At 36.9% G+C, this 27,910-nt stretch overlaps 5 protein-coding genes and 1 non-coding gene across 6 annotated transcripts; 3 read left to right on the plus strand and 3 right to left on the minus strand.

Moving 5' to 3' along the window:
* Positions 1 to 1,196: 1,196 nt before the first annotated feature.
* Positions 1,197 to 10,463, minus strand: LOC140770440 (uncharacterized). Its single transcript, XM_073111639.1, has 13 exons — positions 10,057 to 10,463; positions 9,826 to 9,975; positions 9,204 to 9,377; positions 7,440 to 7,583; positions 7,191 to 7,296; positions 6,891 to 7,039; positions 6,694 to 6,819; positions 5,862 to 6,005; positions 5,519 to 5,606; positions 3,942 to 4,315; positions 2,705 to 3,028; positions 1,957 to 2,172; positions 1,197 to 1,550 (listed from the first exon to the last, which is right to left on the minus strand). Exons 1-13 carry the CDS (start codon positions 10,273 to 10,275, stop codon positions 1,416 to 1,418), a joined length of 2,349 nt encoding a protein of 782 aa, XP_072967740.1. The 5' UTR covers positions 10,276 to 10,463; the 3' UTR covers positions 1,197 to 1,415.
* A 3,554-nt stretch (positions 10,464 to 14,017) lies between these two features.
* Positions 14,018 to 21,213, plus strand: LOC140770467 (7-hydroxymethyl chlorophyll a reductase, chloroplastic). Its single transcript, XM_073111676.1, has 18 exons — positions 14,018 to 14,193; positions 14,273 to 14,360; positions 14,453 to 14,537; positions 15,936 to 16,129; positions 16,242 to 16,283; positions 16,491 to 16,569; positions 17,224 to 17,275; positions 17,367 to 17,429; positions 17,570 to 17,667; positions 18,384 to 18,419; positions 18,504 to 18,565; positions 19,433 to 19,460; positions 19,861 to 19,940; positions 20,196 to 20,265; positions 20,375 to 20,432; positions 20,622 to 20,686; positions 20,768 to 20,862; positions 20,942 to 21,213. The coding sequence occupies exons 1-18, from the start codon at positions 14,121 to 14,123 to the stop codon at positions 21,030 to 21,032; spliced, it is 1,359 nt and encodes a 452-aa protein (XP_072967777.1). The 5' UTR covers positions 14,018 to 14,120; the 3' UTR covers positions 21,033 to 21,213.
* A 528-nt stretch (positions 21,214 to 21,741) lies between these two features.
* LOC140770630 (dehydration-responsive element-binding protein 2C-like) lies at positions 21,742 to 22,390 on the plus strand. Its single transcript, XM_073111884.1, has one exon. The coding sequence runs from the start codon at positions 21,776 to 21,778 to the stop codon at positions 22,388 to 22,390; it is 615 nt and encodes a 204-aa protein (XP_072967985.1). The 5' UTR covers positions 21,742 to 21,775.
* Positions 22,391 to 22,640: 250 nt separating this feature from the next.
* TRNAL-AAG (transfer RNA leucine (anticodon AAG)) lies at positions 22,641 to 22,721 on the plus strand. Its single transcript has one exon. It is a non-coding gene; the product is annotated as a tRNA-Leu (tRNA).
* Positions 22,722 to 23,536: 815 nt separating this feature from the next.
* Positions 23,537 to 25,735, minus strand: LOC140770392 (uncharacterized). Its single transcript, XM_073111578.1, has 4 exons — positions 25,327 to 25,735; positions 25,188 to 25,241; positions 25,036 to 25,095; positions 23,537 to 23,970 (listed from the first exon to the last, which is right to left on the minus strand). Exons 1-4 carry the CDS (start codon positions 25,630 to 25,632, stop codon positions 23,842 to 23,844), a joined length of 549 nt encoding a protein of 182 aa, XP_072967679.1. The 5' UTR covers positions 25,633 to 25,735; the 3' UTR covers positions 23,537 to 23,841.
* Positions 25,736 to 26,599: 864 nt separating this feature from the next.
* LOC140771118 (putative ripening-related protein 1) lies at positions 26,600 to 27,870 on the minus strand. The gene is made up of 2 exons (XM_073112524.1): positions 27,498 to 27,870; positions 26,600 to 27,018 (listed from the first exon to the last, which is right to left on the minus strand). The coding sequence occupies exons 1-2, from the start codon at positions 27,854 to 27,856 to the stop codon at positions 26,784 to 26,786; spliced, it is 594 nt and encodes a 197-aa protein (XP_072968625.1). The 5' UTR covers positions 27,857 to 27,870; the 3' UTR covers positions 26,600 to 26,783.
* Between the last annotated feature and the right edge of the window lie 40 nt (positions 27,871 to 27,910).

Raw genomic sequence — 27,910 nt, forward strand, 5'->3', positions numbered from 1 at the left:
CTATAGTCGGCAGTCTTCTCCTTCTCCCAGACATAGCCTCTTTGGTTTGGAAGAAAGGAAAAGCTTTTCCTTCTCCATGGTGAGGTTCTTTTCCTTATCTCGTCTTCTGTCCCTCTCTCCTTCCTCCCCTGCTTCTGGGCAAAGAACAGCACCCTTCTTCTCCCTTCTCTATTAGCTTCCTCTCCCTTCTCTGTTGACTTCCTACTCCCTTCCATGTTTCCTGTTGCCGTCGCAGTTGTTGTCGTTAATAGCCAACCACATTTGGGTCAAGCTACTACTACTACTCCATCTTGGTGAACTGTGGATTGTTCACTTCGGATTAGACTCTCACCTGAACGCCATGATCACGACCAAGGTGATGGAGAATGCGTCCAGTGAAGAGTTATGGAAGTTCATGCCGTGGTTGCCATGGTTAAGATTGACCAGATCAAAACCGTGGTCGTCGCCGTTGTCTCATCTTTTTTTTCTTTTGCTTTTGCTTTTGTTATCATCTTCTGTCCTAGCTCACGGTTTGTGCATGGGTGTTTGTGATTGTTATTACTGTTATATGCTTAATAGTATAATTGTCTTATTGTTCAATCTATTTTTAACCAAGTGTGAGGCCTATCGCTCCTTCCTTTATTTTCATATCAAGTTGTAGATGGATAATGAAATCGAATTTTAAGAACCTATTGGCTTTTCCTATAAAAAATTAACTTTCAGCTGCGAAACCGGTTAAAATTTGTGACACCTAGTCCTTTACGCTGCTAGCATATGCAGCCATTAGTTTTTTTCTTAACCTTGTCCGGAAAATACTTTCTCGTTAAAACTGATATATTCTTGATCGATGAATTAAGTGTAATACTGATATGTTCTGCCAACTTATTATTATTATTATCAAATAAAATGGGTCGGGTAGCTAGGAATGATTTTGGGATAGAGGTGAAGTGGGAAATGCTCCAACCTTCAAAAAATATTTACCCTTTTTATACATCTGATGTCATATTAGCTCGGGTTATATATGCATAAGTTATGCTCTTGTTATTATATTAAATAGATTAGATAGTTTCTAGTGCCATCTCTGCCACAAGAACCTTTACTGTGGTCAAAGAAGTTAATATGTCGTCCTAGTAGCAAAGAATTGAACATCTGAAAATAAGATACTGACTTTAGTGAGGAACAACGGACATATGGAATAAAACAACTCTGATCATGGATTGAGTGGATTAAGTATTGAATCAGGATTTCAACAACTAAGTGATGCGTTACACCATCTGATATCCAGTAGATATGATCTAGATTGTAATTCTGCTGCTTTCTTTATAAAATTACTTGCTTATAGTAATATTATACAACCTGCTATACCCCCATTGCATACTATATACAAGAAAAACTATTGAAAATTGCCTTAAGATCAGAAGAAACTAAACTGGAAACTACAAAAAAGTGTCACGGATAAACCGTGCTAATATCCGTGACGATAATCGGCTCAACACGTCAGGCAGGACAGTTGCTGAGATGCCTGGCAACACTGGAATAAGGTCTCGAATGGCGTTTGCAATATTTACATCCTGATGTTCATAAAGTTTGTCAGTAAAATTTCATCAATCGGGTGCAAAATTGCTAATATTCAATAACATGTGCATATAAATGCTAACTGTAGCAAATAGAAAATTGATGAAACAAAATATGCAGATCTCGCCACAAGAAGCAAAAGAAATGTGCAAACATTTCAAACTTGATGCATATGTCCAGTAGAGTGCCATGGAGGGTCCTCCAAAAATCGAAGTAAGACAGAAAAGACGCTAATCGTTTTCAAGCATATGATAAGTTCGGTCAGGGGAGCCTAGCATTAACCATAGATATTAGGTCTTATATAATCTTGTAATTACATCTCAGACAAATGCGTAAGTGTAGCATATGATGATTTCAAGATTTTACTATAGACTACCAGCAAACATGAAGATAGTAGGGTACCTCATTTAATGTTGTTTTTGAAGTGCCGGCAGTTAGAAACTTAACAACTTTCTGGACATTGTTCAATATAACCTTGTCTTCCTCCGTGATGGTAGGTAGCAAGGCTGCAGTTCTAAGAGGAACCATACTGAAAACAGGAGCAAAGTTTCTGATTCCCAGAGCTGCAGTTATTTGCACCAACTGCTCCCTTGAAACTGCATCAATGGCTTTAACAATCTGGGGCAGTCACCAAAAAGGCAATTATCATAAATCTTTCTATTATTTGGACTAAATTAGCTAATCCAGGAAACTATTGGGTAAATAATCCTCAATTAAAAATAGTACGACAAAAGGAAGATCACTAAAATCTGCAGATATCTAATCTTTATGAAAGAATTTAATGACTAGAGCAGGAATCAGTAAAGGGTATCTGAACAATCAAAGTAGCATAAATTGATAACTCAAGAGAATTACTAGTCTACTGCTTAATGAGAACATCTGGAAGATAATAGCAGAGACTACCTATGTCTAACCATATATGCACTAATAACTATCAGAGTTACTCAAGTGCTTATAACATGTAACCTACTAAAATTCTAAAAGAGCAAGTTTCTACTAATATAGTGTGATGTCACTAAATGTCTCTCTTTCGAACTTCAAAAACTATTTTTTTGCTGAAGCATTATGGATAGAATTACTTAGAACAGTGAAGAAAAACACAGAACATTGATCTCTCTCTATACAGAAATAACATGTATTACTTAGTTACCTCATCTAAAATGAACTCTCGGAAGAAGTTCCCTTTATCGGATAGCAGAAATGAGAGGGCTGCTCTAGCTTGGATGGGCTTCTCTGGCTGAGATGCCATCGATGGAAATACTGGGACTAAATAGTTTGGCTGACTTTGCAAGACACCAAGTTCAGCCATACTTCCATTGAGGCTCTCCCCCCCTCCACTTTTTGCTGCAGTGATGAAAGTCTCAAAGGCTTGCATGACATCAATAAATCTTTCTGCATCAAAAACCCCAGATTTTCCATATATTGTATATCTCAGCGCATTCCTTAACCGAGGAGATTCATCAGTTAAAAGCCTCTGGTATTGGGAAGAAATAGGTTACACATATATTAGCAAAATTAAAATCATAAATTTGCAAATATTAGGAGATTTTAGTACAGTACGATCTTATAATGATGATCTTACTATGTCTAGCATGTCAACAGAAACATAAAAACCTTGACTTTGCCAGTTGTATATTTGGAATGCACTTAAATTTACAGGTTAAGCTTCACAAGACTATATCGATGGCCTTGTGAAGATCATGGCTTACTTCACTATTTTTTAGTTCAAATAGTCAATGAAGCATCAAAATACAATATAGATGTGAAAAACTGAATATTGAACACTATAGGCTACTGGTTGACAAAATAATGGGTAAACTAAGATTTAAGGAAACAATTAGAAAAGCAAATCATAAACTTTCAAATTTTTTTAATCAATCAATGTATGGACCATATTTGCAAGGGCAAGGAGGCAATCTGAATAATGGACATCTCCAACTAAATGCATGAAGGTGAACACATATATAATTGCCCAATTATTTATGAACAATTTTAATTATGTCGTAAACAGGAGAGCAATAACCAATAAGAAAAGCTTTTCAGATATTCGACTTGCCATTCTCTTTTTGTATCAAGAGAAAAGAATACTAATATTAAAACTAGGTACATAACTAGAGAAGGAAATTTTTTTGGCATAGTTTTGAAAGGAAATGCTTAATTGCTTATGCTATTGAAACTTATATAATCATGTAATTTGATCAGAAACTTCAAACAAAAAGTAAACTAGATCGCCTTGTTAAAAGTTCACGTATAATATAATGTCCAACATCAAGTGATACAGACACATGCAGTATTATATCTGGAGTATAACTTATATACAGAGAGTTAAATAAGAATAAAAATCGGTCGAATATTAGAAAGAAGCCAGTAGGATGAAAATGGCAAACCTGTGCAACATATGGATATGCTTCATCAACAATAGCAAAATCAGGGTTTCCCACCAATGCTATGCCTTCTAATACCCCAATAGCCCTGATAATCAAAGCAAAATAAGGGGGTATTCGGAATGGATAGTCAAATGTTATTTGTGCCAAATCAGATGCTAGTTCTTGGAAATTAATATTCTTTGCACCCCCTCCTTCAAGTGCTTGATCAAAAACTTTGGCTAAGACAGGTAAGATCGGACCCAAATTAACTCCTTCAGGGATGAAATCAAGCTTCACAAAGTCCTTAACAATAGCATCATAATCACGATGTATAAGGTGGGCAATTGCTTCAATCATTCCATATTTTTGATCATCAGTTAATTTTGTAACAAGGCCTGCAACAAAAAATGGCATGCAAAGCATCATTTAATATCCAAATAAACAGAAAAAAAAACTAATAAGAACTTAACCACTTGCCAAAGAAGAACTTAGCATCATCACTGCCGGATGTTATTTGCAAACTTCTAGCTGTATTCTTTAATAAGTTTGAAAATGACTTAAATTGACTTACAAGGAAAAATTATCTTACATCTCATCTAACCAAAGCAAAACGTGCTTTCAGAGGTCATAACAACTCTACCGATAGAACGTAAATTGACTTTATCTAAATAAGTTGAGGATGAAGAAGAAAGATGTAGTCTTCTCATAATAATACGTGGTACTTTTGGAGAACAGGTGTTTCTGTAATTATATAAGAGACATCAGCCCAACAGGAAGAAGAATTACACTCAGCAAGAAATCCTTTAAGAAACATGAATGAGAGGGAGGGAGCATAACTAGGACGGAGATATAGGTACTGCAAGTCAACAAAAGATCTTTGAGGGTCTAATGGTCAGCTAGAAGCATTGAACATGCCCAAAGTTGAAATATATGTAATATATTTCCTCACTGGCTTCAGTTTTGTGATTTGATGATCCAATGTCATTTCACTCAGTGGGGTAACCCTTACATTTAATAAAATACACTTGATTAAAGTAATGGCCAGTACTCTTTAATCATTTACCATAAGAATGGCTACAGTTTTGTGACAAGACATAATATAAAGAGGCTTTCTTCTTCTTCTTTTAAAGAGGCTTTCTTATTCTACTACTTGACATGAAGTGCCAATTGGTTTGAGACCAAGCCTCCAGTGTGATCCAGGTGAGCTTGAGAGAGAACAATAGTTATCTACTTTCTATCTACGCCTTTTTCTTCTCTTCTTCCCCTCTCTTTCTTTCTCTCTTTGTTGTTTTCCTGCCACAACCTTTTTGTCTGCAGAAACGGCCCAAACAATGTTCCTTTTTGAGTCCAAAACCCTAATCCCTAGAGCCTAGAACTTTTGACAACTTTTACTTTTTCCTATATTGACTGATTACAGGTGTCATAACATAGAGATACTTTTTCCCTACCTTTTCTTTCCACCCATTCATTTTTTAACGCATCAAAAGAGCAACATTTATATGAAGTTTCTCAAATGTACTAAATTTGGAAAATGCAAATATCTTATTATGGCATCTGTAGAATCTTCCATAAGTTATCCAAACAGGATCGAGACTTACCAAAATCAAGAATGGCTAGCTTTCCTTCTGGCGTTCGGATCATATTACCAGGATGTGGATCAGCATGGAAGAATCCAGTATCAAGCAACTGTGAATTTCATTACCAGATATCAGATAGAGGACTAATAAATCTCTTTCCAGAATATCTAGATAAATGAATTTCTTTCTTTGAACTTGTACAGTTGTACCATAAAAGAAGCTTAAGCGCCACTTGTTCTTGAGTTAAAACATCATATTATAAGGAAACTATCAATGAATAGCATGTCACATCGAAGAGCAGCAGATGCTCCTAGACTTTCATCTTATGCCTATGGATTTAAAGAGATGGAAAAAAGTACATTACCTGCTTCAGGTAACATATGACTCCTACATTGACCAGCTCCCCAACATCACTTTCTGTACTTTGAGATAGCTTTTCTCCTTCTATCCATTGTGTAGTAAGTACTTTTCTTGATGTGTACTTATGATATGTTTTTGGTACAACAACCTGGAATGGTAAAAACTTTTAGATGATTTAAACTGCTATATGAAGCACAACAACTAGATAAATCACAAAGCTAAAAAATACTTATTTGACATAAGAATGTTCATGACAAGAATGCAAAGAAATTTGAGGAGGGCCCTGAATTAATGAACAGAAAACATCCTCAAGAACATAGCATAAGTTCATCGACTCAAGGAAGGTCAAGAAATAAACAAGTCAATGAATAGAATCCCACAGATAATAGATATTGCCCATGATAATGGTTATTGACATATGAAACAATCATCTCACAGATAATGAACATTGCCATCTAAGGAGGCCATCCAGTAATAAAGTTTTTTTACAGAGATAAATGCTACACAATGAGTTTGCTTAATGGTGTGCTAAAGCATAAGTCCTCGAACTTCACAACTATGACCAAATAAGAATTCTGCTATCAAGAGAAATCCAGTATAGAAAACTGAATTGAGGCACAAACAGTAGAGAAAGGATAAATGAGCATTTCTTAGTACCAGTAATTGGAATTGGAGGATATATCCAACATTTTCTTATTCTCATAAACGCAATTGGTTGGTAACATTACTTATTCACATATATTCAAAAGAAGAATCTTTTCTATACACAAAGTTTAATGACTTCAAAATATTTGTAGAACAATCTAGACATTGAGGATAAAGTGGCCATCAACTACCTGAGGAAGATCTTCCCTCATCATCTCAGCAAAGAGTGTTCCATTCTCTCCTTCATTTACATAATCAAGTTCTTCAAAAAAACGAGCAGCCCATTCATCTACCAATCCAACTACATCGATGGATACCTGACAATTGAACAAAAATAAGTGGTAGAAGAAAACAAGTGCTAATCCAAACTAGATAGTTGCTGCCTTACCTGCGGAAATTTACGGAGAACCAGGCCCAACTTCCTAATAATGAATAGATCTACAGTTACAGTCTCCAGAACATAAGGTCGTTGTACTTTGACAGCTACCAACTCTCCAGTTTCTCTCAAGCGGCCCTTATATACTTGTCCAAGAGATGCTTCATAATAAGAGAATAAGAGATTAAAACATTTAAGGAGGACAAGAGGATTTGAAATTAGAACTGCAATGTATTTACATATCGATGCGGCAAACAGAAGTAGCAATATGAGTAACAGAACAATAGCTAAAATACTTTGGACTGACATTACCTGCAGCAATTGGCGAGGGGGTTAGCTCAGAATAGATCATAGGCCACGGCTGACCAAGCTCTTCTTCAATCAGAGCCATTGCTAAATCATCTGGAAATGAAGGAACCTTGAGGGATCACAGAAGAAATCTAATTAGCAAATGTCTGGCATTAATATAGTACTATCTAAATTGGCTGGAAAATGTGACAAAAATTCCATGACAAACCACAACTTTCCACCTAAATAAGGTATAAAATGCAAAGTAGTTACCTTATCACACAGCTTCTGCAGCTCAGTCATTGCTGCAGGAGACAATATGTCTGGCCGAATACTGAGAGCTTGCCCAAGCTTAATGTAAGCTGGGCCCAAAGATGTTACTATTTCCCTCAATTCGATGGCTCGTGCCACTTCATTCTAGACAATTCAAGTAGAAGGAAAAAAATATGAAACATCACAGCAAAACATAAATTTATGAAATTTATAACAGAATGAGAGGAAAAAATTAGTAGCATAAGGCACATGCACTTCCAAAGAAATTAATAGTACAAAGAAGAAAGTGCACTGAATATAGAAAATATCATGTCATTCTTTCAAGTTTCAACAATAAATAAGTAATGAAAGAGTAGATAAGAGGCTGATCAGATGGACCTCTGCCAAAATAAACTCCTCTATATTCATATAAATACAACAGATGAACCGATAAATTCATTCTGATAGATAAGGTAGCTCTTAAAGACTGGAACATAGAAAATCATGGCATCAGGAGGGAAGTTAATAGGATGTTCTTCTGCAACAGAGTACGAATTAATCCTATTCGTCGAGGAAGAAGGTAGTGCAAAATCTAACACAGTATAGCTCATTTCTTACCATGATCTTGTTACATTCTTTGTAAGATCATTTAACTCTAATTGATTGCAAATATAGAGAAAACAGTACTTTCATACATAGTTATCAGAATCGGATTAAACGTTGACCTAGTCAGAAATTAAGTCACTAGATTATTGGTTCAACTAGTGATTCACCTGATCGGATCACTAGTTTTTCAAAAATATTAAATAATATACAGATAGTTATAAATAATTCTAAAAAATAAAAAATCTATAAATGTAGTATAATTGTATGTATATCCCTCAAATATATATTATTTATATAGATACGCACATACTTACATTTCAAATTAAGTCATTTAATAGAAAAAAATAAAAATATTATTAACTAAGAGAAATACTTGAAAACTAAAATAAGGATATTTTTACCTTTTCATATTTAAATTGTTTAAATTTTAATGATAGTTAAATCTAAAAAATATTCATGCAAAAAATAAGGATTTTAAAAGGTATACTTGCAAAAACTATGTATTTTGGGCGATATACATTTAAATATGAACTTTAGAGAAACATACAAGTAAATAAGGATCTTTTTAAGAGTATATGTGCAAAAAAAACTAATTTTAAAATACAAATATCTTAAAAATTATAGGACTAAAATACTATTACGATATAGAATAGAATAAATAAATATTAAGGATAATTAGGTAATTTTGCAAAAGTAATTGATCTGGCCAGTTTGCCAAAAAAATAGCTAGGTTGCACGGGTCACTAACTCAACCACTGGGTCAGTCGGTTTTATCAAGTTCATTACTTATCCTGTCTGGCTACAAAATCGAACCGGTTTAGTGGTTAGTTCATCGGTCCAACCACTCAATCCGATCCAGTCTAGTCAAGTTCGGTTCTGATAACTATGCTTTACTGAGAATTTTTATCACTTAATAGCAAAAAGAAGAAATAAATAGAATAGCACACAAGTTAGAAACTTAGAATCAGCATGCCCCAAAGAGATTTAACTAGCCTAGATATGATTAAAGAAAATGAGGAAAAAAAATCTAAAAGGAATTCCTATGTATTCTTAGAGCTCATAAGGTGCTAACTGAATAAATGAAATCTTGAAAGAACCTAAATACAAAAGACCAGCAATGCTGCAACCCAAACACCATTATAGGAAAAGCAACAGAAAAGCAAGTAGTTATTGCTCTACCTCTTTGATCTTTTTGTTTATCAGATCAGATAGCAAATGAGATAGAAATCCACCAGCTACAGACAACAACTGTACGATTCTAGTGGCAACAGCTCCGGGACGCTTTCCCCAGTAAGATGCTATGGTATCAGGATCATATACTAGAGGTAAATCCTCATTGTTCACCGCATCAACCTACATGAACAAATTGTGAAACTCCGATCCATTAAGACTTCAACAAAATAAAAGCGAATATAAACGTAGTTATAACAGCCATTGCAAGAGTTGCTAGCATAAACTTGGGATGAAAATAAGATTAATTATGCCTATTCACGGTATAAGAAAAAACCGATAGCATCCCTAGACAATGTTGCAAAGAATAGAAAATCACACAAACAGAAAGATATAGACAAGGAAAACAGTCATTTCTATTGATTTCTAGATATATCAGTATCTCCACAAGATGCATCAAAACTTTCTACAACTCATTTTGTACTACTGCAATCATGCAAATTGAGGCACAAAAAATCTTTCAACAATTCAGCATAATTGCCTACAATTAACCCCGAAAACATGAGTTAGTTCAAACTGAAGCACCAAAGCACCAAATTGACTTCCCCAGCTCACACAACTATAGACCGACCTCAACAAGGCGCATTCGGACATTCTCATCAGCAAACTGCGAATCGCGAAGATTCTGGCCACGGAGTCCTCTCATCAGCGACGCGAGCTGCTCATCCTCCTCCATTTGCTTTCTCACCTTCTTTATCTCCTCCGACATATTCCCAAATCTCTATAATTATGCACAGAAGCCATTAGATGTGACTCACAACCCATTCAAAAACCTCAGAACTGAATCCAATTGCTCTCTTACATTCGAGACTCCATTGGGAGAGACGCGAGGAGAAGGCGCGGGTTTACCGGTGGGTTTCGGCTTCGGCTCCGTGGCGACGGCGAAGGCGCCAGACCGGCGTACCGTGGACCTCCATAGAGACGGAGATCGACGATTACTTCTCTTTACGCCGAATATGGATGACGGCGATCGCCGGAAGGAGTCGATGCCGCAGTGGAGGAGCTGAGGCGCCGTTTCCATGGCGAGAGAAGCCGTAGCCTCGCTTCCTCTCCTTACCTTCCTATATATCGCGTAGGGAAATCGCGAGATGGAGAGGACGAGACGGAGAAGCGAAGCGAAGAGACGAGACAAAGACGAACAACACGTTTAACTCGCCGGAGGCTTGGAAGTCGAAGCCAGTGCGGTAGTTAGCGGAGCCTTGCGGTTCTGTTGTTACCCTGGACTGCTACTGTTAAAATGCTCAAACGCATAAGACTCAGCTATTTTTAACCTGCTAGAGTCAACTAGGTTAGCAAGATAATGTATTCCTGAGGAGCATCGGAACCGAAGAGAGATGAGTGGGCACGAGTGGACCGTAGTCTTAGTGGACATCTTTGGCCCAAATTTTCGTGACCGCCGACGTGGTAGCGGGGCAAGAATTGGACCGCGGAGGGACACGTGGCTGATTTTAGTGGAGTTAGAAGGGACGGTGTTGCTCGCTTTACCGTCAATTTTAAAACCGGTGGCTCCAAGCTTCTGAGGATGCAATTGGGAGACGTGGCTTCACCTAAAAAGGGTGAGCTCGGAGGACAATAACAGAGGTATTAAGTGGACTAGAAATATTTCCTTTCCTACTTATGTTCTTTCACTGAATGGTTTTGTTTTGGGAGTGATTTTATTTATAGTAAAGGGGGTCATATCTCCATATATTATGTTTCAAAAAAGAAAATCTCTATATATTTTTATTTTAATTTCTAGATTTTCTCCTCTCTTATTTAAGAAGCTATTCTTAAAAATGATATGGGACTTCTTAATTTTAGGAATGGATGTGTGGTTAGCTACCTTATGTAGCTGATATTTTATTAATATGCATGAATGCTAGTGGGTTTTGTTGTGATAACATTATAAGTATTATGAGAAGCTTGCTAATTTTTGGAAGAAGTTAAGGTTGATTTTTTTTTATTTTTTTTTCAAGCTCCCTGCTCTATGTAAAAGTATTTTATTTGTGCATTTTTGTATGCTAGAAGAGTATTTCCCTTTTAAATATTTAAAAGTGAAAATTTTATCTAGGTAATTGTTTATCCATGAGTATGAGAATTTTCTAACTAAAATTGAATCTAAGTTAGCGGGTTAAAAGTGCACATCATTTTCTCAAATTAGACCGGTTACCTAATTTACTTGGTTGATTATCAACTCTATATCAGTTAATCTCCTCTCTTCTTTGTGGGCACCTCTTGCTATGGTCTATCTAGTAGCCAAGCTATCTTAAGTTCCTATAAAAAAAACGTTTAATCATTCCTAGGGTTTTGAATCTAATTAGTTAAGAGAAAATGGCTAAGTCCAAAAAGGAGAGGCATCGCCATCCATGACTTTTGCACTATATGATTTTCCGTTATGGCCAAAAGATTCAAGCTGTGGAAACCTACATTCATGCTTAGAAGTCCTCATATTGAGATGTTATGCTTGGAGTTGGAGGTTGATTCTTAACTCTATGGTTGTTTTCTATGTGGGTCTTTTTAAAGTTATCTAAGATGCAAACCCACTAGTGTCTGGTCTAGTTCTTAGTTCTTTTCAGTTCTATTTACTTATGTTAACATGGTTGGGCTAGTTATTCATAAGATATCAGATTTGATTCAGAAAGTGGTCATTCAGAATTTTGGCCATAGTCTGTGTGACATTTTACTAATTTATCTTCTTACCGGTGAAAAATCTAACTATAGGGTAGCGTCTCTCTTCACTACTCCTCCCTCCCCGGATGAGGTCTTACAACGAAATAATTTATTTACTTGGATGGATGAAAATTGCTCTTGACTCTGATTAGTATTCCCCCTAAGATATATCTCTAAAAAATCCATTTGGAAATATTCATATTGAAGGTTACTATATCATATTAGTATTATATAGCCAATATGATTATTACTTAAAGGATTAATATAAATATTATTATTATTATATTTTAATTCTTCTCTTAGATTGTTATAATATTTCCCTCTACCTTACTATGACCTTGAAAATGAATTCATCGCCCATCTATTATATACTCATTGTTTTGTCACTTGTATGTGGGATTTTGTTGAGCATACATTTAGTATTACCTGCTCTAATATGCATCTCTGACATAATGGTCAGTGGTATTAGAAGATTCTAAAAATATAGAAATGATGTACTCTTCAATAATATCAAATACTACTCTTCTGTGTTAGAATATTGTGAGCAAAAGTATGTTAAGCTCATAATGCCCACCATAGTACCACACCTAATCTCACCATTAGTTGGAGACCTCTCCTCTTAGACTCAACACAAACAATCAACCAACTTGTGTAAAGTTGGTAGGCACTCTTCTCTATAACCAATGAAGTAATGAGATCGATTCTAACCCTAAATAATTATGTTGAGAAAATTATTTAGTAGTTTGGCTCAATGGTTCAACAAGGTTGATAACTCGACAGCACAATGGCTTGGAGCAAATCTCAATGACGTTTAGTTTGAAGCAACAATTCGATAATGCACACGACTTCAAACCTAGGTTTAGATAGCTTATTATATTGACTAAAACTTGGTAGAGTCTAAATGCTTCTATATGTAGGAAGGGTTAGCAATTTGTTCAACCCATATCTAGCCTTTGTGCTTTTGAATGATTAAAAAAAATACAAGTCTTTTATTTTTATTAGGTTTTGTGAGTTACCTTTGAGATTGACTCTATTTTTCCAACATAAGGGCGAAATTAGGTGATCTTAATCATCACAATACAAGAAAACCCAGCAACCTAAGGAAGACTTTGAAAATGATGCAATGCATAGACTTTTAGATTGAGATTGACTCTTTAATTTTTTTTTTTTCCAATATGCTCAATAGATCCATCCAACCAACGTGGTTCATTCAGTCTACCATTGCTACTAGCATCATATCTTTCTTCAATAATATCATACTTATAAAATCTCGCATGTATATTATGAAGCTAATACATCAACTAATTGACTTGCAAACTTAGAGAGGAATCTGTTTTATAGTTGTACCTAAGGAGGTTTCTATTTTTTCTGCATTAGTTTTTAGCCTTCAATCTTAACAAAGCTTTTCATATCCGACGTGGATAATTACTAAATTTTTTATTTAAAAAGAAAAGAAAATATAAGGCTAATCATTTAAATACAAGATTAAAATGATACTCAATTATCAAATGATTCATTTATCACCGACCAATATAGCCCATTTATTAAATAAATTACATTTGTATTGGCTCAACTTAATTCAACAAGACCTAATTTGGCACAAATAAAATATAACTCAATTAATCACCACGATTACAAAAACCTCCAATGACGTCGGAGGACAGAAAGACACCTTCTCAAGTGCATCCAAAATTAGAAACACAACCCACATTGACAGTCCAATCTGTAGCTTTATTAGCTTCCCCATAGAAGACACTTAGACACTAGTGAAACTATTCTGGGAGGTTTGTGAACTCCATTAAGGACATTTGCTAGCAAAAAGTAGTCAATTTCAATTTTGGCAAAGCTTCACAAACCGCTCATGCTTCCATTATCCATTAAAGCCCAGCCCAGCCCAGCCCAGCCCATTTAGGGAGTTGGGCAATAAAGCCCAGGCCACTAAACTCTCGTGGGTTTCTTTGTAAAAGATTCATCCTTTAATCAAAAAGAAAGAAAGCATAGGCAGGTTTATTTTAGTAGCGGCGTATAACTATTCAAAATACTCGTACGTGAGAATAAATGTACCGGTGGGTAAAATATATTTAATAAAAAAAAAATTAAAACTGCCAGATCTTTCTACTACTCGTAGTAACCTTCCTGTGTCAGCGAACTCCATCCACTCGTTAGCTCTCGAGGTGGCGTCTCCTTCCCTATCCTCTTCTCCGCGCCGCGCCCGCGATGGCCGCTCTTGCTCGATGCTCCTCCTTCCTCCTCCCCTCCATCCGCTCCTCCTCCTCCACTTCTTCTCAAGGTAGGCATTTCAACAAACGCCTCTCGTTCGTGCGCTCTTTCTTTCGTTCTTCTCCAATCTGTAGAGATCGTCTTCGTAGGTAAAGAGAAGAAGATAAGGGACGATTGGAGAAGTCGATCCAAACCGATTCCTCCTGGGGGTGTGTATCCCGCGAAGGATCATTGCAGGTGAGCTCTCTCCCTGCTTTTCGAGTACACAAGCTTCTGGTTGTCACTTGGAATTTTCTTGGTTGTGTTCATTTGTGGTTGGTTTTGGGCAGTCGTTGCGGGTTATGTGATACGTACTATATCGCCCATGTGAAGGACGCTTGTGCTTTCTTGGGAGATGGAATGTCGAGGATTGAGGTGTGTTCTGGAGTTTTCTTTATTTTTCTTTTATATTCTTTTCGACTGCAATTTTCTTTTATATTATTTTCTACTGCATTTTTCTCTTAAATTTGTAACGGAATCGCTTGTGTTATCTTTATATTTTAATAGTAGGCCTCAAATTGTTCATATAGGACAACTGGTAGGATGCTGAACAAGCCTTCTAAATCTTTTCATTCTTTGCTTTGAGCCACCGATGTGTTTTTTCGACATGGTTTCTCTAACACAATGAGGGCCATGCGGGTTGGCAATGGCACACCCATCCCCGATGTGGAGCCCTTTTTTTTAATTGTTCCTAGTTCCATTGATCATTATTAAATGAAGTTTTTGATCCTCCCTATTATTTTATGTTAAACTAGATATTAATTTTAAGAGTAATTTTACAAATTACACCCTACATTTTACCTATTTTGTAATTTACACCCACCTTTGATGATTTTGTAACCTCACTCTTCTTTTTTCTCTATAATTCTTGTTTAATATCTTAACGTTATTTTGATTAGCTGATATTGACTAAATTACTAAAATATCCTCACCATGATTTTTCCTCCTCTCTGCCTCTCCTTTGAAAAAGGCATGGGTGATTTAAGTATTTATAAATTATTTTTTATATTATAATAAAATATTCTTCTATTGATACTGTTTAAATTAATAGAAGGTGTTAAATAAAAATTATAAGAAAAAAGTAAAGATCAAGTTATGAAAACCTCAAAGATAGGATATGCATCACAAAATAGATAAAATGTAGGATGTGATTTGTAAAATTCTCTAATTTTAATTATTATTAATTAATATTATGTGTTGAATGTTATTATTTGTTTAATTATATTATGAAGTATTTAATTATGTCATGGAGTGTTTAATCATTAGTATTAGTTTTAATGAATATATCCAATTATATTATATGTTGAATAATATTTATATTTGACTATTGTTTTATCTTAATAAAATAGGTTATTTATAAAAATAATCTAAAAATAAAACACTATGATGTAGGTTTTAATAAATATATTTAAACTAGATCAAATATTGATATACCAAAGACCCAAAAATATTTTTTTTAAAATCTTCAAATTTTTTAAAAATATGTTAAATACATGTCAGTGGCACGCCGGGGCATGCCAAAGGCATGGCGTGCCGATAATGGCACGACACGGAACGTGCCACTAGAATTGCTATCTTGACTGTAACATTTATGGATTGCTCCAAACCAAATTGTTTCTCGAACTAGGCTTGTAGGTTGGACTGAAAAGTATGTTATTTGATCACTGTTTGTACATTTGTGTTGTCTAAGAAATTCAGGTCCTGTACATTGGGTAAATGATGTTCATGCTTTCTTTACAAGTTCTAATTTTTGAGGAAAGAATTTTGGATTAGGTTTTGGAGCCTGCAGTCCATGGAAGAGGACGAAAAGTGGACACAGATGAAACATATTTCGGTGTGCACGAAAAACTGTTGTATGCAAAAAAGACAAAACCTGTAGAAGGAGCTCAATGGACAGGAATTGTAACAACAATTGCAGTAGAAATGCTGAAAGCAAACATAGTAGAAGCTGTGATTTGTGTGCAGAGGTACTTGAGACTTGAGAGCACTTCAAAAGTTTTAATTTCATTGATTACAAAATTTTTACAGGCTCTTTTGTTTCATCTAATTTAGAAGAAATATTGTCGGTTCATTATGCAGTGATCCAGAGGACAGACTTGCTCCAAGGCCTGTTCTAGCCAGGTATTACAAGAGTTCTGCATGTCACTTCTTCAGCTGAACTAAGTTTGTTTGGTAGATAGATAGAAAAACAACAATGATGCCATAGCGCTAAGTAGTAAGTGCTTGGTCTATATAAGCGCTTTTGCACTACTTAGCCCTATCTATCCAGGTCCTTGTACATGAGAGGACTGTTTCTATTTTCTCTAACATGATATGGTACTTGGGTAGGACACCAGATGAAGTTCTTGCTGCAAAGGGTGTTAAGCCAACATTATCTCCTAACCTTGATACCCTTGCTTTAGTAGAGGTAACAAAATGAATATTTCATATGTGATTTTCAAAATTACCTTCAAATTTTGATCTTGAATTTCCCTCCGAAGCATGTGAGCATCCTTTTTATAAGTGTTCATGTATCACTTCTTGTTACTGTTTCAAGATGAGATAAATCATTTGATTGTTGGCAGAAAGCATGAGATAACTTTTTGGTTGCCGAAGGGAAATTAACTGCCCTAAACTATTGTGTTGTACATGTTCTGATTTTAATGTTTGACTGTGCTACATATGGATTGCTTAGAGCTAGTTAGGCATTAGTTGGGATTTCATTGCTTTTAAGTTGCCACTGTGTTCTCTTTCTTCTTTTTTATAAATATAAATGTTTTGCAGAATTTATGCTTCTTTAAGTTTATTATGATATTTACATGGGACGGCATCTCTTATGCTAACTTTGTAAGACGAACTAGGAGAGCTGGAGGTACTTAAATACTACTTCGTATGCAAAAGATTGCAAGTAAAATGCAATCAAATATGTGTATGAACTTATTATTCATGTATAGTTTTTATGAATGTATTCTTATGAAATGAAATTGGGTGATATTACCATCATATTTTCTTGTGGTAAACTGCCAGTCCTGTTCTTGGAAATGTTGTTTAAACCTGGGCAAACCTTTCTATTTTGCAACAGGCAGCAGGTGTGAAGCGTCTTTTGTTTTGCGGAGTTGGTTGTCAAGTGCAAGGTTTTACCTTTCTTCTTATTTTGCTTTGATTCTTCTTCATGCTTTGTCATAGCTCTCAGCTATTGAAACTTAAGAGTGATTTTAACTGCAGCATTAAGATCCATTGAAAAGTATCTGGGCTTGGACAAACTTTATGTGCTTGGAACCAACTGCGGTAATTGGTACTTTCTTTCTAGCTGATCATTAATTTTTCTGCAGTTCTCTTAATGACCATGAGACCTTTATCTTGTCGTGGTTCATAATACTGGATGTTTATAACTGGAAATTCCATTTTTACTGTCTTTATATTTTTAGTTGATAATGGAACTCGTGAGGGTCTAGACAAGTTCTTAAAGGCTGCAAGCAGCGATCCAGAAACAGTTTTGCACTATGAGTTCATGCAAGATTACAAGGTTTGTGAATACCAACTTGAGAACAGTTTGCCCTCTATCTAGAATGAAGTAAATTTTATTTATTAAGCATCTTGTGGGTCGTAGAATTCCAATAGGACACTGCTAAGTGCTAATATCAATAAAGTGGTAACATTGGAATTTCTATCTTTAGTGATATCTGTGACATGTTTGTTTCCATTTGGGGCTTATATACTATGGTTCTTTGAGATCTTCTCCAGTGTTAGGTATTAGGAAGTTCAATCATGTGGCTGTGATATCAGCTCATTTTCAGCTGATATCAGCTTAACACACTCTAAGAAACAACTGACGATATCAGAAATGAGCACAATAGATGCGAAACGGAGACTGCAATTGATGGGCCAATTTGCTGCACAACAAGATGCAGAGGGAGAGATCTATCTGCAGCATACTTTTTTTTTTTTTCAAATTAGTGGAGGTGCAACAATCAGCAAATGAAAGCTATGTTTTTGCAGTTTTAACTGTGTACAACTAAATGTTCCAGCTCCCAAAAAGCCCCAATTGGTTTGTGTGCTCGATACTGAAATGATAAGGTGTATTGCACAATGGATTCAAATATCATGTCCATCAATTATCTATTTTTAACACTCATCTGTCGATAATCTTTTCTGTGTTATCAATATTTGCACATTTAATTGAGGTCTCTCAGATGCTCTTCATAATATCTTCTGATAATACAATACAAATGTATCTACCAGGTTCACATAAAGCATTTGGATGGACACATTGAAGAGGTAGAGTACTTTTTGTAGCTGCTCCTTCTACTATACTTACCCTTGGGTGTCTGGAAGCAACACTGTAACTCATGGTTGAAGCAGGTTCCTTATTTTTGTCTGCCGGCAAATGAACTAGTTGATGTCATTGCACCATCTTGTTACAGGTACTTTCTTGTTTTCTGCTCTAAATTCAAGTCAATATGCAGTTATATACTGTTTTTAAGGACTTAAGAGCACCTGAGCAATTGCTTATTACATTTATTCCTGCAGTAAAATATTTGTAGTTAAATATTCGGACTTACAATATATAAGAGTATTTCTCCAATATCTAGAAAGTAGGGATGCTACTACTTTGCATGAAATAATACTGATTATTTTGTTCTAAGGACGCTGGTACAGATATTAAGCATTTGAAGTTTTTTCTCTCTACTTAATATCCAATTCTTGTTTTGGAAAAAAAGGCATAACTACTTTCCAAGTTTAATCTAGGAAAATACTTAAGTAGTTGGCGCCTGAAGTACTGAGACAAACTTGTCTAGTTCTTTTAGCATATTATTTGGAATATATCCGTAACAGATAATATCATAATATATGAGTTATTTGGAGTGTAATAGTGTTATTATGCTGTTCAACCTTGGAGTCTCAGCATTCCTCTAGAGGCCTTGAGGGCTAATGGCAGACCAGTTACATATGCCTTGTTTCTTGAAACCCTGTCAATGTGGACTATTAATATACTGTGCTCCTTGAGCAACTTAAATGCTGATCTGTAGATTGAAGAGCACTAATCCATGTCTATTCATATAACGTAGGTCATTCGCAGGCTATCACAAAATATGGAAACAACTAATAAGAAATCAGGAAATAATTGATTGATTGCTTGACCTTATTTTCTTGCATTTCTGCAGTGAATTTTATCTGTGACATAACCTCTTTGACATAAAAATAAGTAGCTTTGTGCACATATTCATTTCCTATTCTAATGTTTGACAGTTTAGAAAATTGTCTAACATCTCCCTTATCTTATCCTGCAGCTGCTTTGACTACACAAATGCGTTGGCAGTAAGTTCGTAATTTCTAGCTTAAATTATCATTCTCTTACTGTAACATGCAAAACAGCTCCCACTCTGTGTGATGGTTGAGTTACATTTCTTCTACTTTTCTGGTGTTAGAGGGTGTCACTTCTGGTGATGGTAAAACTGTTCCATCACTGACGGTTGGGTTGATAAAACCTAGTTTGTGTTGATAAAGAGATTTATCTGTTTTACACATATTTAAGGGGTCACATTTTGGGTATTGGAGTTTGACCGATATATCTATATATGAGAAGCTCTAATTGAGTAACATCCTCATTGCTTGGTTTCCAAAATTTAAACAAGTGCAAATAAACTTAATAGCATGCATGTGTAACTGAAATTAGTTGCTTCCTGTTAATTATAATCCTTCACAATTAAACCTGCAGGACTTAGTGGTGGGCTATATGGGCGTTCCTAAATATTCTGGATTGAGCATGACACAGCACCCTCAATACATTACAGTCAGGTAATTTAGATATTTGGATCTGTCAATCTGACATTAGGTTCTGGTTAACTTAACATATTTATAGATGGCTATTAACTTTTCTTTTCTTTTCCCTCTTGACAATTATGTAATTTACTATCAAGGTAGTAGATCTTTTTCTCTTTCTTGTTCACTGGCAACTTCTTATACTCTTATCAAATCTATTAATAAGTTGTCAGTGATGAAATAATTAGCTGTTGCACATTCATTGTTTCACTCTTTGGAGCCTTGATACAGGAATGAACGCGGAAGGGAGATGCTTAGCTTGGTTGAGAATCTTTTGGAGATCACTCCCACAAGCAGCAGTGTATGTGATTCTGTTCAGTGATTAAGAAATTATGCATCACAACTAGATAAAAGAGATAACAGTAATTGTTACAATGTTACTTAAGACTAAATTCGCAGCTCTTATTCAGGGTAACAGACGTCCATTCGTTATGGAGACAGTGAAAGCCGACGATGCAGCAAAAATGGGTATTTCTTTGAATTTTGATATTTTGTTGCTTTTGCTATGCCAATCATCAAAGAATGTCAAGTATTCTGTTCTTCTTGCACAGTTCTGTACTCTGTGCACATTGTGTCATTAATTGCAACCACCATTTTCCACTTATACTTCAAAATACAAAATTTTGCTCTTGTACATGGTCACTGTTGATTTTTCAGGGAAAGGTCCTTCTAAACCAGCTCCTCGGTTTATCGGCGATATAATAGCATTTCTGCTAAACTTGGTAAGACTGATCTTGTGAAGAATCTTACATCTTATACCTAAATTTATGCAAATGTCTTTTAACCAACTATGAATGACTCAGATTGGCCCTAAAGGTCTGGAATTCGGTCGTTATTCTCTAGATTACCATACGTTGAGGAACTATCTACATGTAAATCGGAAATGGGGAAAACAAAGGTATAAATCTCTTCTTATGGTTGTACATCTTTTAATAAATGGAGTCTCTGATACATCAGTGTTGCTTCACTGTTTGCAGAGCTGACAGGCATATCCCTTCATACGCCAAGAAAATTATCGACAATTATAATCAGGACGGGCGCATAGATATGATGCTGTCGCAAGATTGAATCCCATCTATAGACTTACCATCAGCTTGTATATTTGTGGAAATTTGAGTTATGTACCTTTTAAGTTTTGGGATGCCATCCACAATTATATATTTGCCTGTGCCTTTGTTTTAGACAGTTTGGCCATCCTAGATTGCATATCGATCCGAACTTAAATCAAGGGATATTTCTTTATCCTGAACTTATGTTTATTGCGATTTATACCCTCCTACTCACGAGCCCATGTAAAATTCACTAAAATATTAACTACTCCTCTGACGAGTTCTATCATGGCAGATAGGATGAGGACGACAAAAAATTTAAATAAAAAATAATAATGTAGGGTCTGAAGTGAAAAGGAGAAATTGTCTTCTTTTTCTCTTTTTTTAAGCTCTGATTACACGTGTCAAGAGCATACGGTCGGAGGACGTTACTCCAACTTAGAATGCAACACACGGATTCCCACCCTGTGAAGTCATCCAATCCATCAGCAAGCAGCTGGTCAGGCCATCCCCCTCTCCATTTGCTGCGCCATCGCCACTTAGCCCCCACACTCCCCACACGGACACACATTCTCCCGCCACGTGTCAGTTCAGACCTCTCCCCGCCTCGTGGAGAACACCATCCAGCGCCACGTGGCGGACAACCCCCAGGACTTGTACACCGAAGCGCTTCTCTATTACCAAATCCCACCCTTAAATCTAGCTTCCCCCTCCCCCCAGTTCGGGGGGAGAGTAACTATCAAGCTGGTAAACTAGCTCGCCATGGGGAGTAGTCTTCACGAGGAGGAGGAGGAGGAGGAGAGCAAGAAGAAGAGGGGGAGGCGATGCTGCCCACTGCGGCGGTCGAGGAAGGGGTGCATGAAGGGTAAAGGGGGCCCAGAGAACCAACTGTGCGGGTACCGCGGCGTGCGGCAGCGCACGTGGGGAAAATGGGTGGCCGAGATCCGCGAGCCCAACCGCGGGGCCCGCCTCTGGCTTGGTACCTTCAGCACCTCCCTCGACGCCGCCCTGGCGTACGATAGCGCCGCCCGGGCACTCTACGGCGACTGCGCCAAACTCAACCTCGACTCCTCATCGCCAAGGGAGAAGTCAGCGTCGATGGGTGGGTCGGCCGACGCCGAGTTCTCCGGATCGTCGAGCGAGACGTGCAGCACGAGCGAGTCGGGGGCTAATCATATTGCCGGCGGTGGGTTCTGTGACTTTGACGAGTACGTGAACAGGCTGCCCAAGGCGGAGGACTTCGGTCTCCAGGCGTTCCACGACGTGCCGCTGTTTGATGACGTGGGGGTTTGTGGGACTGGGGGGGAGTTGGAGGGGGAGTTTATGAGCTTCGATTCGTTGCAACTCTCCTGGTGCGGAGAAGAATATTGTACCTGAAATGTTGTGTTCAACTGCCATCATCTTTCTCTTGAAACCATAGTTCTTTTATTTAGTGTAATTCCTAAAACGAATTAAGAAAAAAAGAATATTTTAGATAAACTTTTAATTTGGGATACACGTACGCTTGGTCAATATACGTTGCCATGTTGGAGCGTAGTGTAGAAGACGTACATGCAACGCCGTGTGTGTGTGTGTGTGTATCTTCACTAATGTAGGTAAATTTCAAGGTTAAGAAATTGTTATATTCGTTGAGATGGCCGAGTTGGTCTAAGGCGCCAGATTAAGGTTCTGGTCCGAAAGGGCGTGGGTTCAAATCCCACTCTCAACATGCCAATAATTATTTTCCGCCTTTACTGGTTTTCAACAATTATTTAAGTCAGGGCAGTCTTTTTTTCGTTTTTTTGCCTGGGAATCCCGAATCTAGGGTGCAAATTCCCAAAACGACAAGCGGTAGTTCTCAGGATTTTTCGTCACTTTTGGGTGAGATTCTGCTCCTCAAAACTATTTTTTGAATGGGAATGCTGGGTATCTGTAGGCTTTTGGTTTCAATTTTTTACGGTAATGCTTTAAGGCAAGCCATGACTTTCCTCTAAGCAATTTGTAGGGTCATCTGCATAAAGAAGTTTTAAAATTTTAAAACAGTAAAAAAATTTTTTTAATTAAAATACTAAATATTGGTTGTGCATGTACATACGAAATACAAAAATATGTATTTAATATTAAAAAAATAGATGCATTAATTTTAAAAATCTTTTTTTTAAATACAAATAGCTCGCAATTTGCGTCAAGTCCTCTTTTGACAGAAAAGTACAGAACTATTATACCAATTTTTACAAGCAATAGTAGTCCACCAGTATAGCTACACTGGCAATGATTGAATACTTATCCACTTTACTGTTTGTTCCTAACCCAAGGCTAATGAAAAAAACAAGTGACCTCATAAAAGGAAAACAAAGTTTCTTTTGATCACATCATGAAAGATAACAGGGTACTTCAAGTACTGGGATGTTTATGAAAACTGTGTGTATATAATCAGATTGGTGAGCTAGAATTTGAGAAAGGGTAGAGTTACCTGGAAATTTTTCACACTATACCTTGTTCCACTTCTGTGATCATGACATTGATATGCATGAGCATAAATGGTTGCTTATTGCCAAGTAAAGCTTGTATACCAAACAAAATGTAATTGGACACATCTGATGTCTTCCCATTGTTCACAGGAAACTATGTACCAAGCAGTCAGATATCGCTGTAATTCAACAGCAAACTTGAAAAACGATGAATCTCGATTTCAGCAATATTGTTAAGAGAATTGCAGCAAGGAGCCTAATTGCTGGAGAGAAGAAAAATTAGACTTAACAAATAATATTACATATAACAACAATAACAAGATGAGAAAGGAGCTGGAAGAGGTCGTCAACAAGAACAATATTTGTCTGCATACAGGACTACTTGATGGCATCTTCTTCATCCTCAAAACTCAAACTCAAAGTCTGCAACTTGAAGCCTGACCCTTGTATAATCTCAACCAAGTTGGAAGCCACTCCTGTAGCTTGTACAGTGGTCTGTTTTGTTAACTGCACCAAGAAGACCAATTATTGTTAATTAACGCCATCTCACTTGCTGGCAGAGAAAAAGACATATCTGTGGATGTGATGTTCTCTAGCTAATTTCACAGACTAATGTCACTTTTTTACATTAAAAAAATACAGAATTCCTACTCGTTGTAGCCGAGCACAGTTGGAGCATTTGCCATGATCATGATAGAGTATAGTTGGAGCCTGCTATGTTATAAACTTCCAAGGAAATGACACAGAAAATGTACTGTAGGACTCAAATCCATTATAGCTTGCACCTATAGCAGTCACATGCAAGAACAAGATATAAGGTGTACCAAGACGGGTATAATAATCGCATGTTTGTCATACTTCGTGCATGCCCAAGCCTTAACCTAGTGTAACAGTATAAACAAATACCCGGGTCTTGCCTTAATGCCTTGCGAGTAGCAATTAATGAAAGGTTACAGGGTTTTTATTACGCCCATCAACCAGGAAGGATGTATTTTAGAATTGGTTCCCATGGTAATACAAGAACAATTTCCCGCATGATCACAATTTGCTACAGATAAAGTTGGTTTTGCCGATGAATGCTCATACACAAGTTAATTTTCTGACCTCATACATTGACATCTAGTGAATAGCACATGAGATGCGTTGGAGATATACATATTGAAATTGTTACCCAGAAGCATTGGAAATCGGAGACTAAATGAAGACATTAAGGTACTAGAGCAAATTATATGCAAATGTTTAGTTACCTTCAGTATTTCTTATATGTTATGAACTTATGATACTACGGGGGTATTGGTCTATGACTTGCACATCAATAGTATATCTGTACCTCCACTTGCTACTCCATTATAGGCATTTAGGATTTAGCTCTTGCTACATTTAATCACAATCGAATAATAATTGGACACAAATCTTGACACCAATTGGACAAACTATATCACGTTATTTTCAACAAAAAATAATAATAAATCTTTCAATCATCAAACTAAGGCACGCATCGCAAACCTAGAAACATGAAAAAGAAAAGAAGAGATAAGATTGAAAAGGAAAATAAAAACTAGATAGTCTTACCTCAACACTTGCTATGCCTTCTACGATTTGAACAACCAAATCACTAATTCCCTCGACTCCCTACAATAAAAATAAACAAGAAAGCTTTTACGAAAATGCGAAACGTAAAATTAGATCAGGAAAAACAACAAACAGTTGATGGGCAAACCAACCTCCAAAGCCTTAGTAATAGCCGGGATAGCCGACTCATTCATCGTCCCTTCCGCCTTCACACCAACAAACACCAATAAGCAAATACTATTACGAAAACGAGTTGGAGAGAACCAAAGCAAAGGGAGGGAAACAGCATGCCTTGAAGAACATAGTGAGCATGTCAGAGGGGGAGACGGGAATGGAAACGGCCTCCTTCTCCTCCTCTTCCGTCGCCGCCACCGGAGCTTCTCCTCCTCCTCCTCCTTCCGGTACTAGGGTTTCCTCCTCGACAGCCGCCCTCGCGATCCAGAGAGGAACTGGGAATGGCTTCGAGCGCTGCTGGAGAGATAAGGAGAGGACTCGTCCGAGGCGAAGGGAAGGGAAGGAAGAGGAGGAGGGAGAAGGAGAGGTAACTCTACGCACATGGCAGTATAGAGAGGAAGGCGGTGACGAGATCGTCGCCATTTTTTCCCCCTTTAGAGTCGAGTAGAAGGAGATGTTAATATCCTATCCTCCTCCTTTGCTGCCGCCTCTGCTGGTAATTGTAGATAACGAGGAAGAGGTTCGACCTCGGACCTCGAGGTGTGATTATAAGTGATTACAATTTTAGCGAGATTACTAGATTCTTGGACTTGGGCCGATCTAGCTCTATCTGGGCTTTTCTCAATTACGGCACAAATTTGAAAAAACTCACTGTGATTTAGTCAGCACACTGTTCCGAGGCGAGTTCGAGCCGCTCATTTATTTTAACAGCTTTTTAAGTATAATTAAAATTAATTTTATTATGGTTTGGGTTGGTTGTCAATCCACATAACTTTTGATATATATGATTGATTGATCATATTGATTATTACACAACCGACGGATCGATCTAATCCTATGAAGATGAAATTTAATAATGATTTATCTCAGTTCTCGGATATATAGAATATCTGAGGGGCTATAAGGTAGTGTTCACGACTTCCAATGTATGAATCCAAGTAAGGGGGTAAATAATAATCTAAGCATGATCCATTATAGTTAATAAATTATTATAACTAAACATTGATACGCATGCCATGTCTTGCTCGAAGCAAACTAAAATCATACTTATTAATCGAAAACATGTAGTGTATCAGAATCCTCATGAGCATAGTATAGCAAAGCAGTTTATAATAAGTTAAGAGTTATTATATTTTATTTCTATCAAATCAAATATTAATATATCCGCAAAAGTTGAAAAGATTTGGTTGTCTGGCATGTTAAGTATGAAATCAAATGCCTTAATTGCATACAAACACTTTACAATATATGCTGCGTGCTTGCAATTAAGTATGCCTAAAATTTCTTTAGATGGAATAATCTAATATTTTCAAAGAGAAAGAAAACAAGCATATATAAAGGTATCAATGATCAAGATCCTTATATAAAAGCCATACACTTAGATATTTTTATCGAGTCACGTACATGGTATTACAACCATACAGCTTAAACTAGGACATAGAAAAGATAATCTAACACAAGATTACATATATAAAGCAACCACGTACGTAGGCCTTAATATTTTAATGCAGTAACTAACTCCATTGCCTCCTCTTCTTCTTCTTCTTCTTTACGTACATGGATATATCCTGAGCTCACTCATCTGACCACGTGATATCATACTCGCCGACGTTGTCCGGGTCCGAGAACCCTAATGCCTTCCACACGCCCGGCGACGCGTCGACAATATCGTTCGGGCAAGGCGGCTGGAAATCGTGGTCGGCGTCGCAGCCGTAGACAGAGTCGCACTCATCAACCACCTTGGCCAGCACTGAGTTGCCATTGGCATTGATCCTGATGTTCTTTAGACAACGACTGCCGTTGTCGTACCTACATGTTGTGATTTGACGAAGAAGATGAGGAGGAGGAACAAAATAGAAAAAATATGTATATGTATATGTAAAATGATTCTCTCTGTTGTTCTTATTATGAATTTATGATTAACACCTATTATATAAGTTTTTCTTATTCGACCCTATATTTTTCATTAAATCGTACGAGGGTGTAAACAATTTTGCTCTGTAAGTATTACTTCCTAAATTTAATTAACTATGGGTGTTTTTAGGATAATAAAAACAAAATACATGGTAGAATAATAAATCCATATACGGTAGATGTTAATGACAATAAGAGCAAAACTGATGGTGTAAATTATAAAATTACCTATATTAAATTAAAGCACCAAGCCCACTTAATCTCTATTTTATATTGTTTAATTATTTTGCTCTATTTCTGATCAACATCAACTAAATTATAGTTAAATATTCCTAATCAATAAACCTCCAAATAAGTATTAATTTTCACAATACCATCCAGTAGAGAGCGCGACGACGAGCTCATCGTCACTGTGGTACTCGTTGTCGCACTCCGACTTGCCGCCACCGTCGCCGCCCGCCGCGAAGCTGTTGACGGTCATCGACACCGCGGTGCCCGCAGTCATCGGAGGCGAGCAACGGTACTGCGGGTACATCTTGCCGTCCTGGCAGCAGTCGGATTCATGCTCCGTGTTACAGTTGCCGGACTTGCCGGGCAAGTACCCACTCGGCCGGCACTGCCCGGATATTTGCCCGATGAGAGGAGAGTAGTGGCGTGAGCAACTGCAGTGGTTATAGGTTGAGATTAGTAGGAAAACCACTATAATTGCTGCTAATTTTGGAGAATTTGCCATCTTAATTAATTATAAGTGGCTGCTAATGTGATGAAATGCTGCGGTTACAGTGGA

Source organism: Typha angustifolia, chromosome 11 (assembly GCF_048772165.1).
Source record: "Typha angustifolia cultivar Huaian chromosome 11, ASM4877216v1, whole genome shotgun sequence".
Lineage (NCBI taxonomy): Eukaryota > Viridiplantae > Streptophyta > Magnoliopsida > Poales > Typhaceae > Typha > Typha angustifolia.